Below are 17,517 nucleotides of genomic sequence, written 5' to 3'. Positions count from 1 at the left end.
AATCCACAGGAGAATATTTATCTGATACAAGACTCTTTAGTCACTTTCCTACTTATCATTTCAAGTGAAAAAAAGAAGATAGTTCAGAAGCAGTAAGTTAAAAAATAAATTACCCTTCTAGACAAAGTAGTATATTATATAGTTGGCATAGTATAGCCCAAAATTCAAGAATCTTCTAGTTGGTAGTTACCTTTTCTGTAATTCCAAAAGATTTAGAACATGATCAAAAAATTTTAGTGTTTGTGTGAAAATGAATTTGGTAGTTACCTACCATTTACAACAGACATTTCAAAAGAGAAACTGGTGGTCTTAATATTATTAAGACCATAAAATATTGCTGCTGATTCTTTTGAAGAATGAAATGATCTGTTTCCAAAATACAAAAATACTGTTTCAAAATCCTGCTTTCTTTTTTCTGTATCCACCAAGAATCTCTTTTCTTATGTTATAAGCAGGGTGCACAAAATAAAATATAGACAAGAGTGGGTGTGTGGTACACTTCTCTTAACCCTGCTCAATTTAGTTTCACCTTTCGCCTTTCAAAACTTCCAGCTCTGAGATATTTTGAGCTTTAACTCTTTAAATCTGGCATAAAACTAAACTCAGTACATGAGCATTTCTTTAAAAGACAAAATCAGATTTTAGAGAAAATGAATTCTTTGACAATATAAGCATTGTGTTTATAATCTGATAACAAGTGAAACCAGCTTCTGTGTTTGAAGTGTAGACTGCAGAGCTAATTTCAAAGTGAATTCGTGTTGAGGTAAAGGCAGATTTTACCTGTTTGAGTGTGTCCTATTTGGTTCCTGCAAGATGTATGATATTTTATGAACACATTTTATTTACCCAAAGATTTTTTTAAAAAATAACATTTATAATGACCTTGAGAAGATCAAAGTTGCATTTCTAAAGAAGGTATTTCCTTGGTCATGTTCTGTTGACCTAAACCAGTCAAATTCATTAAGATAAGAACTAAGAAATTATATCAATTAATAGCACATGATTTGGATGAATAGAGTAGTACAATGCTTTGTGTACAGTACCACTCAAAAATATTCATTGATTTCTAAATTTTGAGGGTGTTAGGTGACAGTACTTAAGAAAGATTTAGAAGGATCTCTTATATTTGAAAATAGAGTAAAAAGCAATGTGGGTTTTTTTTTTTAGAGGAAAATAGGGTGTTTTCCATGTGAATTTTCTTATCCTTGGCGTTACTTAAATTTAAGTGAAACATTTTCTCCCAAGTGTATTAGTGGAAACAAAACATAAATACCAACATTTATTTAAGCTAGTTAGCCTCAAATTAGAAATGTGGCATTCTGAAGGTGGCTACTAAGAACACTCTGTCAATACTGACAAACACCTTCAGTTTTTAACCTCCAACTCCTATTTTGACTAGAGTTTGTAAACTATTACTGGTGCTTCAGTGCAGTAGTATCACCTTAGCAATTCAAAAGAGAGTGTGCATATCCCAAAGCACCTAATTTACACTCAGTATTTAAGTCAGGTATAAGGACGTGATCTGTCATTTTAATGATCCATTTAACAGTAACTCTGATGTCTCAATGTATGGAGTAATTGGAAAAGGGCACTGCCATGAAAAATGAGTATCTAAGCTTTGAAGAATTTACAAAGCTCGTAAGCTCTCATAAAAGAAATATTTCGTTGAGAAACCTTCTGATCTCCAAGGAGATTGACTTTAAAGGTCTCTTCCAGGGAAACTACTTATTTTCATAAATTAATACCTTTCTTTATTTTTTTATTTTTATTTTTTGAGATGGAGTTTCACTCTTTTTGCCCAGGTTGGAGTGCAATGCTGCGATCTCGGCTCACTGCAACCTCTACCTCCCAGGTTCAAGCGATTCTCCTGCCTCAGCCTCCCAAGTAGCTGGGATTACAGGCATGAGCCCCCATGTCCAGCTAATGTTGTATTTTTAGTAGAGACAGGGTTTCTCCATGTTGGGCAGGCTGATCTCGAACTCTCAACCCTGGGTTATCTGCCTGCCTTGGCTTCCCAAAGTACTGGGATTACAGGCATAAGCCTCACGCCCAGCCTACCTTCCTTTATTCTTATAACTAGAAATATGTACCATTCAGTCACTGCATACATCCAAGCAATGATAAAAGTAAATATGGTTTAAAAAGTGATTGAGCTGCATGTGGAAATGTCTGTTCTTCATTCTTTTAGGAGCAGGAATACATATAGATATTAAAAACATGCCATATATTAAAAGGAATTCTTAGGGCTGCCAATCTTACAGTAAAGGTTGAATAGTAGCGTATATCTCCTACAAAAAGAAAAGAAAAAACAATAACTGGGGGAAATTTCCTGACCATGCCTTTCTTCTCTCTGTTTCCGGCTTTCCTTTGTTCCTTGTTTGTTTCATCAGCAATTTTTTTTTTTTTTTTTTTTGAGACAGTCTCACTGTCGCCCAGGTTGGAATGGAGTGGTGCAGTCATGGCTTACTGCAACCTTGAACTCCTGGATTCAAGTGATCCTCCTGCCTCACACTTCTGAGTAGCTGGGACTACACAAGTACATCACCATGCCCAGCTAATTTTTTTTATTTTTTGTAGAGACGAGGTCTTGCTTTGCTACTTAGTCTGGTCTCGAACTTCTGGTTTCAACCCCTTCCTCCTCAGCCCTCCAAAAATGCTGGGATTACAGGCATGAACTGCTGTGCCTGAGCCTCAGTAATTTTTAAAAGAACTTTTCAAGTAATTCATTCATTGTAAAGTCATTTAATGTGGAGCATAATTAACACTTTCCTTAAAAAGTATACCTCTTGAGGATAAAGCAAACTTAAAATAAATTTCTTAAAGCATATACTAACAAATCAGAAACTGAGTGTAAAGACCTATTGTGGGTACCTAAGTATTAGCAGCCTACAATAGAGGTACTAGATTTTTACCAGGAAACAGAACCTTCTAGTCCCCCCTTAAAATATTGGTAATTGAGTACTCTTCACGGATAAATGCTTTTATATCACCTTGACTTACCTTGAACAAAACTAAAATTACCTTTTACATACCAACTTCAATATCCTTGCAGATGTTCAGTTTTTTTCACCTTTTATTGCCAGTTAACATAGAGACCAGAGAGTGGAAAATAGCTGAAGTGCTTTTCAAGAGAAATTGGAGATTAAGACAAAATAAAAAATTATAGGGGAATTGCTATTCTATATACCCAGAACCCTAAATGCCTGCCTCTTGAATGTTAAGAATAAGACATAAACTTTGTATATAAATTTGAAACTATAGGGTTTCTAGTTTCTTACAAATGAACCGTGTGTTCATCTAAAAATAAATTCTCAAAGTTCACCCTAAGCATGTTTTACAGTTGTGAGTTTTCATGGACGTGAACTCAGTTATCTTTTACCTACAGTTATATCAAATTATTTTAACATTGTTAATGCTTAAAAACGGTTTGCTATTTTTGATCATAGATTTTTTTTTTTGCTTTATTGCCTTTTAATGAGCTTTTGTAATTTAAATAAGAAAAAAATATTTGTGCTTATCTGCTTACATATCTGGAAGTTTTGCTTCTTTGATGTCTTTGTTCCTTCTTGTATCAACTGAAAAAAACCCCTCCATACTAAGAAAGAATAGTATAGTTTGTTTGATGGATGTACCAATAGGCAATATGTAATTAATAGTATTTTAACTATTTAAAGCAAGTAAAATCCATGACCTGTCCTTTTAGTTAGGTAAATAAAGGATTTATTAGTTCATCTCTGTGTTATCTTCACATGTTGATGTTATTGTTAAAACAGAAAAAAAGGCTTTGCTTGGTACAAACTATTTTTTTGGACTAATATGTAATGGTGGTATTTCATCCTGTTTGGTTCCATTACATTCCCATTTAGTTGTGATGTTTCCTTTTCCTGTGAGCTTCTTACCTGTTATCAAGGCCTATACTCATAAAATAAACTATGTGTCTTTCAGTGACCAGGGGGAATAGTTATAGGGAAGATATTAAGACAGAAATTCAAAGATACTTTATATATTATTCACAGTACTAGCAAATATAATGATGTCTACCCTGAGGGAAAGCTTTTATAATCTCTACAGAGGGACATTAAATCAAGAGAAAACAGTTTCTTCTCAGAAGAGCTTATAGTCCAGATGGTGAACCAAACATATGTACATAAAGCGATTCATTTCCTCCTCAGTGTGAAACATGGGCTAGTCTACCAAAAACATGAGTGAAGAGTGCTAAATGCATATTGAATAAAGGAATGTTCCAGGTGATAAAGATGTAATCAAGCACAATTTTCTAAATGTGTTTATGGACATTTATGGCAGAAAAATGAATAAAATGGTACTAATGTTGTGAGTGAGAAGAGGAAAGCAAAAAGTAGTCTGGCCTGTTAGAAGTTGATCAGTTCTTCTAACAGATCAATGTTAGAAGATCTGTGCAGAAGATCAATGGTAGAAGATAGGTGCAGTGAATGATTATGCTATATGGCTGAGGAGTCAATGGATGGAGCCCCTAAGAGATCGAAGGAGATGATTACTTTGAATAACTTGGTGGTGTTCTTTTCTGCTGTCTTATTCCATACCTAGATATGCATGTTTACTAAAATCCTTCATGGTAAATACTTTTCTAATAATATCAGCTTATAGCAGGTTCATGTTTATTGCCACGTGAGGTACAAAAATTAAACCGGATAACTGTAGTCTTAAAACACTTTCAATTAGGAAAAAAATAATGCACCAAACTATTAATAGTGGTTTCCTTTAGCATGTACAACAACTGACTTTTCCCTGGAATTTAAATTATTTTCTACAATGAATTTCTTTTTCTTAATGAAAAAGATAGCTTTTTATTGTAAAAAAAATTTAAAAATGTTTTTTAAAAAAACTTCTTTCAAATACCCAGGTAATCTGGGGCAGTAGCTTTTTGGCTTGAATTACCTAGTTAATTGGCTCTAATCCAACTTTACTTTGTGGGTAGACCCTAAATATTAGAAGCTGTTCATATAACTTATGCTAAGTCATATGAATTACATTGCAAAATCTGAGGATACACTGGGTAATCTTGGTGAAGTCATTGACTTTTAGGCCATAGTTTTCTCTTTTGTAAAATGAGGGACGGAACTAGTTAACCTTTAACATCTATTATATAGCTCCAAATAATGTAATTAAGCAAAAATAACCATTAAGAACTATTTTCATTGTTGGCTTGTTGACCCTTATACTTACTTTTCATGAGAAAAAAACTTTTCACAGTAACTTCTCTAGGTGATTAATTAAACCATATTCTTCACATCTTGAAGAATGTTTCATGCAATCTTAGTATTTTTAGGACAGGACCTGGCAGGTTTTATGCATGTTAGCTCATAACACAAGTGTGTTATGTGAAATGGGGCCACTAGTCTTAAATATTTAACTCCCTTATATAGAGCTTTGGGAGAAGAGAGGGTATGCCAGTAAACAGAACCAATTCTCATTAGTGTTAGAGTGTGGCTGTTTGTTTAGAACATTTGGTAGAACCATTGATATGGAATAATAAAACTTTGCAGAAGAGAAATTTAAGTAAAGAAATTTGCATGTTCTTTTCTTTATAATAAAAAATGGGACTAGCTCTCTAGAGGTCTTCCCAGCTCTGAGAGCCTTTGTTATAAAAGGGACTGTTTATCTGGAGCACTTTTACTTTTTTTTACATTTTATCAAAGTTTTACATATACATACTTTTTAAAGTAAAATAGTAACACAAGGCTTATAATGAAAAAGAGCAGTCTCCTGAGGCTCTCTCCCCAGAAGCAACTACATTCAACTGCTTTAGAAATGTCCTCTGAGACCGGGCGGGATGATTCAAGCCTGTAATCCAAAGACTTCGGGAGGCCGAGGCAGCTAGATCATTTGAGGTCAGGAGTTCGAGACCAGCCTGGCCAATGTGGTAAAACCCCGTCTATATTAAAAATATAAAAATTAGCTGGGTGGCAGTGGTGCGCGCCTGTAATCACTGCTACTCAGGAAGCTGAGGCAGAAGAATCGCTTGAGCCTGGGAGGCAGAAGTTGTGGTTAGCCGAGATCATGCCACTGCATTCCAGTCTGGGCGACAGAGTAAGACCCTGTCTCAAAAAAGAAAAAGAAATGTCCTCTGATATGTGCCTCCAGGTTTCTAAATGCAGTGTTTAGGTAGCGTTTTTTTTTTTTTGATCTTTCAGTATGGGATATTATCTTTGACTTTGTTATAGGGAAGACAAGAACTTAGATCTCTTATCTCACCCAGTTTCCCTCCCAGCTCCTCATACTTCCCATCCCCCGCCATCCTTTCCATTTAATTTAATTTAAATATATTATTTAAATGTTATTAAATATATTTAAATATATCCTTTCAACTTAAATATATTATAACTTTTACTATGTCATATTATTATAGCTATATACTCATCATCATTATGAGGATTCCCTTTGCCTCTTTCCTGTATTAATACCTTCTTTCCTGGATTCCATGTTTTCTACTTTTATATAGGTTTTGAAAGTCACAAAGGCTATGTGCCAATTTTCATCACATTATATCGAGTACATATTATTAACATGACTTATCACTTTTGATGTTGACGTTGATCACCTGGCTAAAATAGTGCTTGTCTAGTTTCTGAACTGTAAAGTTACTCTTTTCTTTTTTTTTCCATACTGTAATCTTTGGAAGGAAGTCACTATTCACAGCCCATACTTTGAATGGGGATCAGTGTGCAGAAAAATATACTAAAAAAAGAAAAAAAAAAGATGGAAAGTTATGCTCAACCTCCTTGAAAGTAGAGTATCTTTGTAAATTATTTGGAATTCTTCTGTACAGATTTATCTATTCTGTACCATTTGTTTATGTCAGTATGGACTCATGGGTATTTGTTTTATAATTTGGGTTATAATTTAATACTACTTTAGTTTATTGTTCAGGCTGTCTAGGTTTTGCCATTGGGAGCTCTTTCATTAGGCTCCTGTGTCCCTTTGACACATTTCCATTTTTGTTTTTTTTTTTTGTTTTTTTCATTTTTGGAGCACTTTCTTGTTGGTGTTACAAGATACTCCAGGCTTGTCTTGCACATTTCCTGCCCCATTCTTAGAATCAGTGTTTAGGGTTTTTTGTTTTTTTTAATTGAGCTGGATTCTGTGGTACTTTCTATTTATATTTTGTTTTTGATTCTGGAATAGTGTGAGATATTGGTAACATGAGTATATTTTCATCAAAATATTTCAGGAATGGTCTGTTTGCTTTGTTTCAGCTATCCTGAGTATTTTGGTTTTTGATTGAAGGTGTTTTTATCTTGTTTCAACCAAGATTCCCATCAGGTGACTAAAGTAACACTTTGTATTGTTCATCTGACGTTTATCATTTCCAAGTGAACTGTTGACAAACAAGTGAATTTTTTAAATGCTTAAAGCTTACACTTTTCATTTATTTGTTCTTTCATTCCTTCAAGGAGCATATTTTAGGCACTTACCAATACTAGGCAATATGCTGGGTACTCAGACAGACAGATAAGACACAGCTCTGTTTCTTGAGTAGTCCACAATCTAGTAAGGGCATAGTTGCCCTTGAGTTCAATACAAGCTGTGGTGAAGCTTGAGTTGTAGTAGAAGCCAACACTGGAGCTCAAGGACACTTTCTTGACATTTTAAAATATAACATTAATTAGCCAGATGAAATGGGAGGAGATGAACAAGATGTTATAACAAGAAAGAGCAGCATGTAACTAGAGGAGTATGGCACTTTTGAGGTACTACAAGGAGCTCACGGCAACTGGAGCATAAAATAAGATGAAACCAGTGGAGAGAGTTGAGCAGTAGGCCTAGAAGCCATCCTGAAGGGCCTCATGTGCCATGTTTGTATGTTAACATTTCAGGGCGCTCTTAGAGGGTTTTTAGGCATGAGAGCAATCACTTTGACAGTAGTATAGACAATGAATTAAAGTAGCTGGGCAACTATGTGAGAAATCCACTTAATAATCTAATCTAGAAATGAGAACAGTGGTCTCAGAGCTGAAGTGGAATGGATGGATTGGAGGGCTGCAAAGGAAGTAAATTAGCAAACTTTATCAACAGGTGGATGTGAGGTTAAAAGAGATGAGGTGTTGATTGGAGTAATGAATAAAACGTAAACCTTTACCTACACATACCTGACAATATAGGCATGTACTAAAAAATGATAATATAATTAAACCACAATTTATGTCCTTACAGAACAGAAGTTTGTGTGTCTACTTTCCAAGTATCTTGGAAGCATTACTATAGATTAACAGTCCAATAAGTGATCATTGGCAAAGGAATAGTACATGTGAGGATTAAATACTGAATAGCTCCAGTGTATCACACTCTTAAATTCTCAAAAAGAGAACCAAATAAATTGAAAAGAAACCAACACAAGACTTATGGAAATTTTTCAGATAAAATGTTTTCCTCTGGCTCAATCCTTACAGCTATTGTACAACAGCCCAACTTTAGCTGTCATGCAAATGCCTCTAAAAATTTCCATTTCCTGGCAGAGCTTAACTGGCAGTGTTTGTTACCTCTGGTAGAAATCATAGTGATACAATACATTTACACGGTATATTAGTCTCACCAGCTCCTGTCACTGTACAAATAGCTCCATAAGTGTACATTTGACACTTGGAAAGACAACAAATATTTTTGCTTACTATGCATAATTAACATTGGTTGAAGTTATTTTCTATATTAATAAGTGATACATGTGCCTTTAAAAGTATCTAATGGACCATATCCAGGACATAACAGTCTCTCATTGAATCTAGCCAGTATTCTTATGAAATATCTCAGTATTTCAATAAAGCCACTGGCAACTGATAGCAGCCCACTTTTGCAGATAAGAAAATTGAAATAGCAACTTAGATTTATCATCTAAAGCCTCCTTGTCCAATAATATTTTTCTTATATATGCTGTTTCCAAAATAATATGGCTCAAAATAAAACAAGCATATTCACGTCAGATAACAAGTTTATATAATCCCTTAGTTACAGATGCAGTTGCAAAAGGAGGTGGAAGGCATCCAGAAATGCAATATTGTAATTTTTATGAAATGAGATAAAGGACTGGGAAAGAGTCCAAGATGTGTCTAGACAATAATAGCCTCTCCTAATTGGAACAATAGTAATCATTAGATTTATTAGTATCTACTGAAATACAAAATGAAATAAGAAACACAGTTGATACCTTGGCTTAACAAGTGGCAGAAAAACAGTATTTGTCTGCATTTGTTTCATTAATAGCTTTATACCACTAATAACCAGAAGAAACTCCTGGACACACTGTACAAGTGGTTTTCTAGCTTCTTTTAAAAAAGGAACTCCTGGCCGGGCGCGGTGGCTCAAGCCTGTAATCCCAGCACTTTGGGAGGCCGAGGCGGGTGGATCACGAGGTCAAGAGATCGAGACCATCCTGGTCAACATGGTGAAACCCCGTCTCTACTAATACAAAAAATTAGCTGGGCACGGTGGCGCGTGCCTGTAATCCCAGCTACTCAGGAGGCTGAGGCAGGAGAATTGCCTGAACCCAGGAGGCGGAGATTGCGGTGAGCCGAGATCGCACCATTGCGCTCCAGCCTGGGTATCAAGAGCGAAACTCCGTCTCAAAAAAAAAAAAAAAAAAAAAAAAGGAACTCCTGGGTTGATATCTGAGATATATTAAATGTATTAAATAATTTATTCATGTTGGAAATTCAAGTATAAATTATTTTTAACATTAAGACCAACTCCTGTTCATTACAAGCTCCTGATCAACTGTCTTAATAGAAAGTACCATAGACTTAGTAACTTATAAACAACATAAATTTATTTCTTACAGTTCTGGAGGCTGAGAAGTCTGAGATCAAGGCACCAATAAATCAGGCGTCTGGCAAGGGCCTGTTTCCTGGTTCATAGATGGTACCATCTTGCTGTCCTCACGTAATGGAAAGGGAAAGGCAGCTCTCTGGGATCTCTTATTAATGAGGGCCCCACCCTCATGACCTAATCACTCCCCAGCCATGCCTCCCATTACCATCACATCGGTGATTAGGTTTCAATATGTGAATTTTGTGGAGAGACAAGCATTCAGTCCATAACAACAACATTCTTAAAACTACCATTGTAGGCCAGGTGCAGTGGTTCACACCTGTAATCCCAGTACTTTGTAAGACTGAGGTGAGAGAATTACTTGAGGCCAGGAGCTCAAGACCTGCCTGGGCAACATAGTGAGACATCATCTCTACAAAAAATTTAAAAATTGGCTGGAGCAAGACCTTGTCTTGAAAAATTGGATGAAGCAAGACCTTGTCTTGAAAAAAATAAAAAACACCATTGCAGGCTAGTCAGCCATTATTAAGTTGTAGAATCTACTGTGTATTTTATGTACCAGAAATCTAGGGTCCTAAACTTTTTTGCTGAATTCTGAAGATAACACATACTTGAAAACTGTATCATATTTTCAAGTGGCCTCTAGGAAATGCCTTGTAGAACCCAAATTGAAAACTAATATTTAACTCTTTATGTTGTGAAGGTGGTTCTAATGAAATGTAACCATCACCAATAGCATCTTCCATACCTGACCCATACCTTTAGCAAATGACATCACATTAAATTTGTCAAAATCAATCTTTAAATACCTTATTTAGAATTATGCAGCTATAGAAGAAACATGGAGGAAGTTATAGAGCTGTGCTGTCCAATGTGGCTAGCCACTAGCTACATGTGGCTATTTAATTTAACTTAAATTGAAAATATAGGTCCTCACTTAAACTAGCCACATTTAAGTAGTGGCTACCATATTGACAACACAGATGTAGAACTATGTAGAACATTTGACAATACTGTCTAGAAAGTACTGATACGAAAAGCACTTTAGTTGGTAGTGGCTATGTTTATATAAAAATGCCTATATGATGACTTCTCAAGAGAAAAGATTGTTTATAAATAGAACCTATAATTTTATTTCATTGTGCCAGAAAAGTAACTTGAAGCATTTGATATCACTTATATTCATGTGTAAATGGATGCATGACCTGAATTTAATCATGAGGAAACATCAGACAAAAAAAAAATGAAGAACATTCTATCTAAAAAGTGGCCTGTATTCTTTAAAATGTTAATGTCATGAAAGATGGGGAGAAGGAGGGCTGTGAAAATGGTGGGGAATTATTCTAGATTAAAAGAAATTAAAAAGACATGATAACTAAATGTAGTATGTAATCTAGTACTGTATCCTGGACTAGCAGTGGAAAAAAGTACTAAAAGGATATGATTGTGATAGTTCCAAAAACTGGCATATGGATGGTAAGTTAGATTTAAAGTATTATATTCATATTAAGTTTCCTAAATTTGGTGACTATACTATGTCTATGTTAGATAATATTTTGTTTCTGTGAAGTACATTCATAGTAACGTAGTAAAGGGTGGAGGAATATGATCCCTGTACCTTTTTCCCAAATGAGTCAAGGAAATAATAGTGTATGTGAAGTGAGAGAATATGATAACAAATGTAGCACAATGTTAATAGTAGATTAAAGACTACACAGAGTTCTCTATTTAAGTCTTGCAACTTTTCTGTAAATTTGAAATTATTTTGAAATAAAAATAAAACTCTATTCAATATTTTCTAGCCCTTTCTAAGGCACAAAATGATGTGATGGCAATGAAGATGCAATCGGAGAGACTTTCAAAAGAATATGATCAACTCCTGAAAGAACACTGTGAACTTCAGGTGGGTGTGACATGCACTTTATGCACCTAAATGTTTTGAAATAGTAATTACCTAAGTAAATTATTTGGGTTATTTGTTCTTAACTAATCCAGACAATGTCCTAAATCCTGGCTTTGTTAAATGACTTAAAGAAGCCACATTTTTACCTAGAGGGTGAAGATGAGGACATTGTAGGAAAATACAAGATAATTATAAGGAATTGCTTACATACATACTTACAGCATTCCAGTTTTGGTGAATCTTTAAGCAAAAGAACTAAGCCACAAAAATGGCAGCATTGGAAAACAGACTGGTTCTGGAAGAGTTGCGTTTTGATATTTGGGATGTTTGCCATATTCATGCCAGAATGAGGCCAGAATTTCAAGTTCCACATCACACTACTCTCCTCTCAGTATTTCAGACATATTAGGACAAAGCATTCAAATATATTATTGACCTCCAAATGTTGATTCGAAAGATGGAAACAGAAAAAAATGTTTCATTGTTAAAGCCACAAAGTCAGATCTGGGCCATAGGTTTTCTCTTCCTCTCTAATCCAAGAAAAGAAACATTCATCCCTGTTAGGCTTGTCTTTCCTCCCTCCCTTCTGCTGCCAGCCAGTAACCTGAGTTGATTTCCCAGCCACACTTTGATCAAGTCAGGGAGAGACCATTCTAGAGGCAGCCCTGGCCTTCCCTTGACAGACTGGTTGGGCTTGTCTTCAAAATTTAGCAGCCTTTGTGGCTTTCATTTAGGGCTTTTTACAAATTACACCTTTTTTTCACTGTACACATTTTTCAGCATCTTAATGGTCATTATAGCGCCAAGTCCCAGCACCATTCCTGGCCCAAGGCAAGCAGACACTATACTCATAGACTTTGGAGTTGGACATACCTGGAGTACCTACCCATATCAGGCCGCATGCTAAGGTTTTTTATTGTAGGCTGGTTATAGCATCCCTTTGGGACTCACTTCTTTCATGTATAAGACTGGAACAATAAAGATGCCTGGCTCACTGGATTGTTAAGAGAACTAAATAAAATGTTTAGGTTTCTTAGCAGTATGCCTAGCTGATAGTAAACATTCAATAAATGATAGCTATTATCATCATCATCTTTATTACTTCCTCTGTAGGAATTTTGCCCAAAGAATGACTTATTCTCAACCAGCCACTTTAGCCTTGGTTTAGAGCCAGTCATGAAGTAATCAAAGCACATGTTTGTAATCTGATAGTCCCAGTTGGTTTGCATGTTTGGTTTAACTAGTCTACTTTGACAATAGCAAGAAAAAGACAAGGTAGCCGGAGAAGGGTGAATACTCTGTATGCTCCAATCCTGACACTGAGGGCTCAATTCACATGATCTGGAGCAGATAGGTAGATTGTCAGCAAGACCACCCCTTCCCCATCTCAAAAACAGAGATCCTAAAATTGCTTATCTCATCAGGACTTAATAATTATTCCATGGCATCTTTCAAGATCCACACTGGAAAGTGAAAAAGTCACTTCACAGACCTCTTGCCTAGAAATACAACATCTTCCTTCTATTTGTGAGGTTAGGGTTTACTCAACCAGGATGAGTATCGACAATAGTGGACCTTGCCATGATGTCAGATATGTTTATATCCTTGAATGGAGAAAGGAAAACCAGAAGTATGCCCTCAATTTCTTATTGCCAGTGTCCATCGTTGATAGTCTCCACTGTGGTAACAGCCATTGGTTCTGTTAATTCTGAAGGATGTATATAACAGGGGGATTCCCTCAACCCATTTCCTCCCCACAAAAAAAAGCCACAGTCAGCTTGAAGCTTCTGCATTCTTGGTAAAGGATGTAGAAATCTTTTAAGGGTGATCTCTTCCCAAGAAAATGGTTGTTATACCTGCTTATGTGGAAAAGACCCCATCCCAGATTATACCAAACACCATGCCAAGAATAGGGGCTTGTTTGATAGCACATTTAGGACTTGATCTAATTTCTGCCTGTATCCAGTTTTTGAAATATTTAATAGTTGACATTTGTTGAGAGTATGCTCTGGACTAAGCACTTGGCAAAGGGCTTGATATATGTTGTTTTGTTTATTCTCCATGACAGCCCAATAATTGACACTATTTTAATATCCCTATTTTGTGAATGATGAAACTGAGACCCAGAGATGTTACATAATTTACCCAAAGCAACTAGAAAGTGATAGCATTTAAAGTCAGAGAATCTTTCTTCAGAACCTCTATCATTAACCACTATGTTCTTTGGCCTTTTGCTGGTCATTGGATTGTGTGTTCTTGGATCTGTTCTGTCACCACCGCTTTACTCTGTATCTCTGGGAGGTCCATTTCTAAGACTCCCTTGCTGTCTGACTTCTGGGCAGTTTTAACCAATGGCAGGCACTAGCAGACTGAAAGCAGGAGGAAGGGGAAAGCCAGGGATTTCTTCCACTCTTTCTGCTGTGGATGCCTTCTCCTTTATGGCTCCAGTTCCTTCCCTCCATGGTTTCAGGTCCCACTGGGCAGCTTCTACTTACTGGCCCGCACCTGGGCTCCATAACCCTCATCCCTCCAGCCCAAGGAGTGGTGGTAGCTTTTCTGCTATTGATAATCCCAGAGGTGCCTTACCATACTGTTTGGTGTGTGTACTTTTTCATTGCCTGTAAAACCAGTTTCCCATAATATCTCTGAAGGAAAACAAAATCTCAGCTCCATAGTTTACCACTTCTGTAACCTACTGGTGACTCATTTGACATCTATGCTCCTCAGCTACTTTACTACTTAATGAGAGTTATAATACATCATGAGCATTAAACCAGATCCTGTATAAGAAAGCACTTTATATATTTCTAATCAAGAATAGCTCTACACAGTAATAAAATGCTATTATGTCCTGATTGGTTACATTTTTTCCCATTCAGCTACCCAACCCTCACCCATTGTCTAGTATGAGACCCTGTATAAGATTCTCAGATTTAGATATCATTAAGTGAGAGCCCTTTTTTTTTTTTTTTGGAGACAGTGTTTCACTCTGTTACCCAGGATGGAGTGCAGTGACACAATCTCAGCTCACTGCAACCTCCACCTCCCCAGTTCAAGTGATTCTCATGCCTCAGCCTACCGAGTAGCTGGGACTACAAGCACATGCCACCACACCTGACTAAATTTGGTATTTTTAGTAGAGACAAGGTTTTGCCATGTTGGCCAGGCTGGTCTCAAACTTCTGACCTCAAGCAGTCTGCCCACCTGGGCCCCCCAAAGGGCTAGAATTACAGTAATTGTCCTCATGAAATGTACTTCTCTTGTCAAACTAATCTTAGATACTGAATTATATCCTAAGGTTATTTGGAACTAGCTTTCTGAATTTTACATAGTTGACATACTTTCAGTGGAGCAATCATAAAACAAAGGATTATTAAAATATTAAGGAAACAAAGGTTAAAGAGGGAAATGCTTGTTTCTTTACAGTAAACAGATCCCAATTTGCATCTTTTAAATCCTTTGGGATTTCCCCATCTGGTCTCCTCCCTGTTATAGGCACTAAGTAAATATTAGAAAACAGTCCCTTCAAAAGGTGTAGTCTTTGCCTTTCCTTATTTGCCCTGACTCTCTTCTAAAAAAAAAAAGAAAAGAAAAGAAAAAGCAGAACTAACTAGAGATTATTGGCTACAAAAACCCATCAGCACCTGCCAGTTTTTACATTTCATTTTGGAAAATCAGCCATCACTTAAGGGCCTTGTCCATAATAGCATCATTAAAGCTTTGATTTTTAGCAAAAGGGGCCACATATGTAAACATGTGAAAGTAGTGTGTTTACCTCCTCTACTCTTGTCTTCTTATTTGATTGCAAAAGTTAATGTTATTAAAGTTGCTATGGAAGCATTAACGTTCAGCCTGAACAAGTGCTTGACAAACTTCTTTGTACAAGCAATAACTCTCTGCAACTTCATTTTATGTGATCTTTTACTTGATGTAGACATTTACTTTCTTTGCACATGTGATCTCTTAAGATTAATTTCTATTCCATTTTCCTTCAGTTTTAAATGATATGTTAGTCATCTTTATAACATGATCGATCAGCCAAGTATAATTTGAGAAGTCAATTCAGTTGGCAAATATCCAAAGGACCAAACCAAAGCCACCCCCAGCTGGGTTTTTTTGTCCCTTCATTCTTTCATTTGCCAAAAACCTTAATTAGGTTCACAGTAGGAGAATTTTCAAAATCATGTTTTCCTGGTTACTTGTGAAACCAAAGCAAGATAGATGAAGGGAAGGGAAAAAATGAACTTACCAAGAGTGTTCTTTTTCCCCTCCAAGAAAAAAACACAAATTTATAGTTTTTAAAATTTTAGACTTTCTCAATCCTTTTGTTTCGCATTTGATTATTCTCATAATTATACGTAGAAGAATGTTTTTTAAAAGTCATTGTCATGTCTATGAATCTGTTCCTCTTTGCTGTACTACATAAATCATATTTTTTCTTACAGGATCGTTTAGGAAGAGGCAACAAGAAAAGACTCTGAACTTTATGAAAGATGCTTACGATATACCATGTCAAAATGATAAATTTCTTATGTTAGCCTCTAGAAAATTTAAAATTGGGCCGGGCGCAGTGACTCACACCTGTAATCCTAGCACTTTGGGAGGCCGAGGTAGGTGGATCACCTGAGGTTAGGAGTTCAAGACCAGCCTGACCATCATGGTGAAACCCCATCTTACAAAAAAAAAAGAAAGCAAATTTAAAATTAAGTTCAGAAAAATGTACTGTGACCTGTCAGTAATTTTTTAAATGCCACACGTAGGTTGTATTGTAAAGGCATTATCAAAATATTTGATGATGTTTCAGATATATTGTAAAGTCTGTATTCCACCTCTTAAGAAATATATATGCATGTTAAATACCATATTTACATATTGATAATGACATTGGTATATGGTGGCTGTTACCAATGAAAGGAAAAAATTCATTAGCTGGTTACTTTCAAAATTAGAAGTTTTAGGCCGGGCGTGGTGGCTCACGCCTGTAATCCAAGCACTTTGGAGGCCAAGGCGGGCGGATCACCTGAGGTTGGGAGTTCAAGACCAGCCTGACCAACACGGTGAAACCCCGTCTTTAAAAAATAATAATAATAATAATAATAAATAAAATAAAATAAAATTAGAAGTTTTAAGTTGCATGAAACCATTAATAGCCTTCAAAGCTTTGATGAGTTTTCAGTAATAATAATCTATGTAATCCGATGATGATGTGTTTGAAAACAGTGTTCAGTATCAGCAAATTTGTATACAGGGAATGTAAATAAGGGTAACTATCAGAGTTATCCACCGTATTTACAAGGAAGAGTTCAAAAAACAATGACCTTAGTTTTTTTTAAGCCTGATGATGCTATGGTTTACTCTAATAAGATATTGTTAATTATATTTTTGTTACTGTGCCCCTGCACATGTTGGACTGTTTTTTGCTGACATTTGTATTAATAACACGTAATTAGTAACCACGCTACTGTTTCAAGTTAATCTAGTCATAGAGTTTACATATATTTGCATAACTGCCATACCACTGCACTGAATTTATTTTACAACAATGTAGAATTATTTAAAAGTTAACATAGAACATATCCAAAAAGCAGTATTTCTTTCCATTGGTTGTGAGAGTACGTAATTATACAAATATTACCTCAAAAATACATACACTGGTATCACACAGTTTTTCTAAGATGTTTCTATGTTCTGAAAGCTAATATTCAGTACTATTTTTCCATTCAAATATTCATTTAGAATTTCCTTTAGAAGATGGCAGCGATTGTAATATTAATATGATTTAAGTTGTTCCTGTGTTTAGACATGAAATCATC

General features: G+C 35.8%; 1 protein-coding gene and 1 non-coding gene across 3 annotated transcripts in view; both read left to right on the top strand.

The window, feature by feature from the left end:
• The window catches only part of LOC105719775 (B cell receptor associated protein 29), a 37,360-nt gene extending 21,073 nt beyond the window's left edge, over window positions 1-16,287 (top strand). For both annotated transcript variants that reach the window (XM_012455985.3, XM_012455975.3), the window contains exons 7-8: window positions 11,604-11,704; window positions 16,150-16,287. In XM_012455985.3, coding sequence (XP_012311408.1) covers window positions 11,604-11,704; window positions 16,150-16,185 — 137 coding nt within the window. In that variant the 3' untranslated portion in view covers window positions 16,186-16,287. The remainder of the gene's footprint in view (window positions 1-11,603; window positions 11,705-16,149) is intronic.
• On the top strand, window positions 2,154-2,296 carry LOC135274556 (small nucleolar RNA U109). Its single transcript, XR_010342356.1, has one exon. It is a non-coding gene; the product is annotated as a small nucleolar RNA U109 (small nucleolar RNA).
• Window positions 16,288-17,517: the final 1,230 nt, after the last annotated feature.

Source organism: Aotus nancymaae, unplaced genomic scaffold (genome assembly GCF_030222135.1).
Source record: "Aotus nancymaae isolate 86718 unplaced genomic scaffold, 86718_ANA_hifiasm-v0.15.2.pri h1tg000002l, whole genome shotgun sequence".
NCBI lineage: Eukaryota > Metazoa > Chordata > Mammalia > Primates > Aotidae > Aotus > Aotus nancymaae.
The sequence above is the reverse complement of the archived record's forward strand: the minus strand, read 5'-3'. Positions and strand labels throughout refer to the sequence as shown.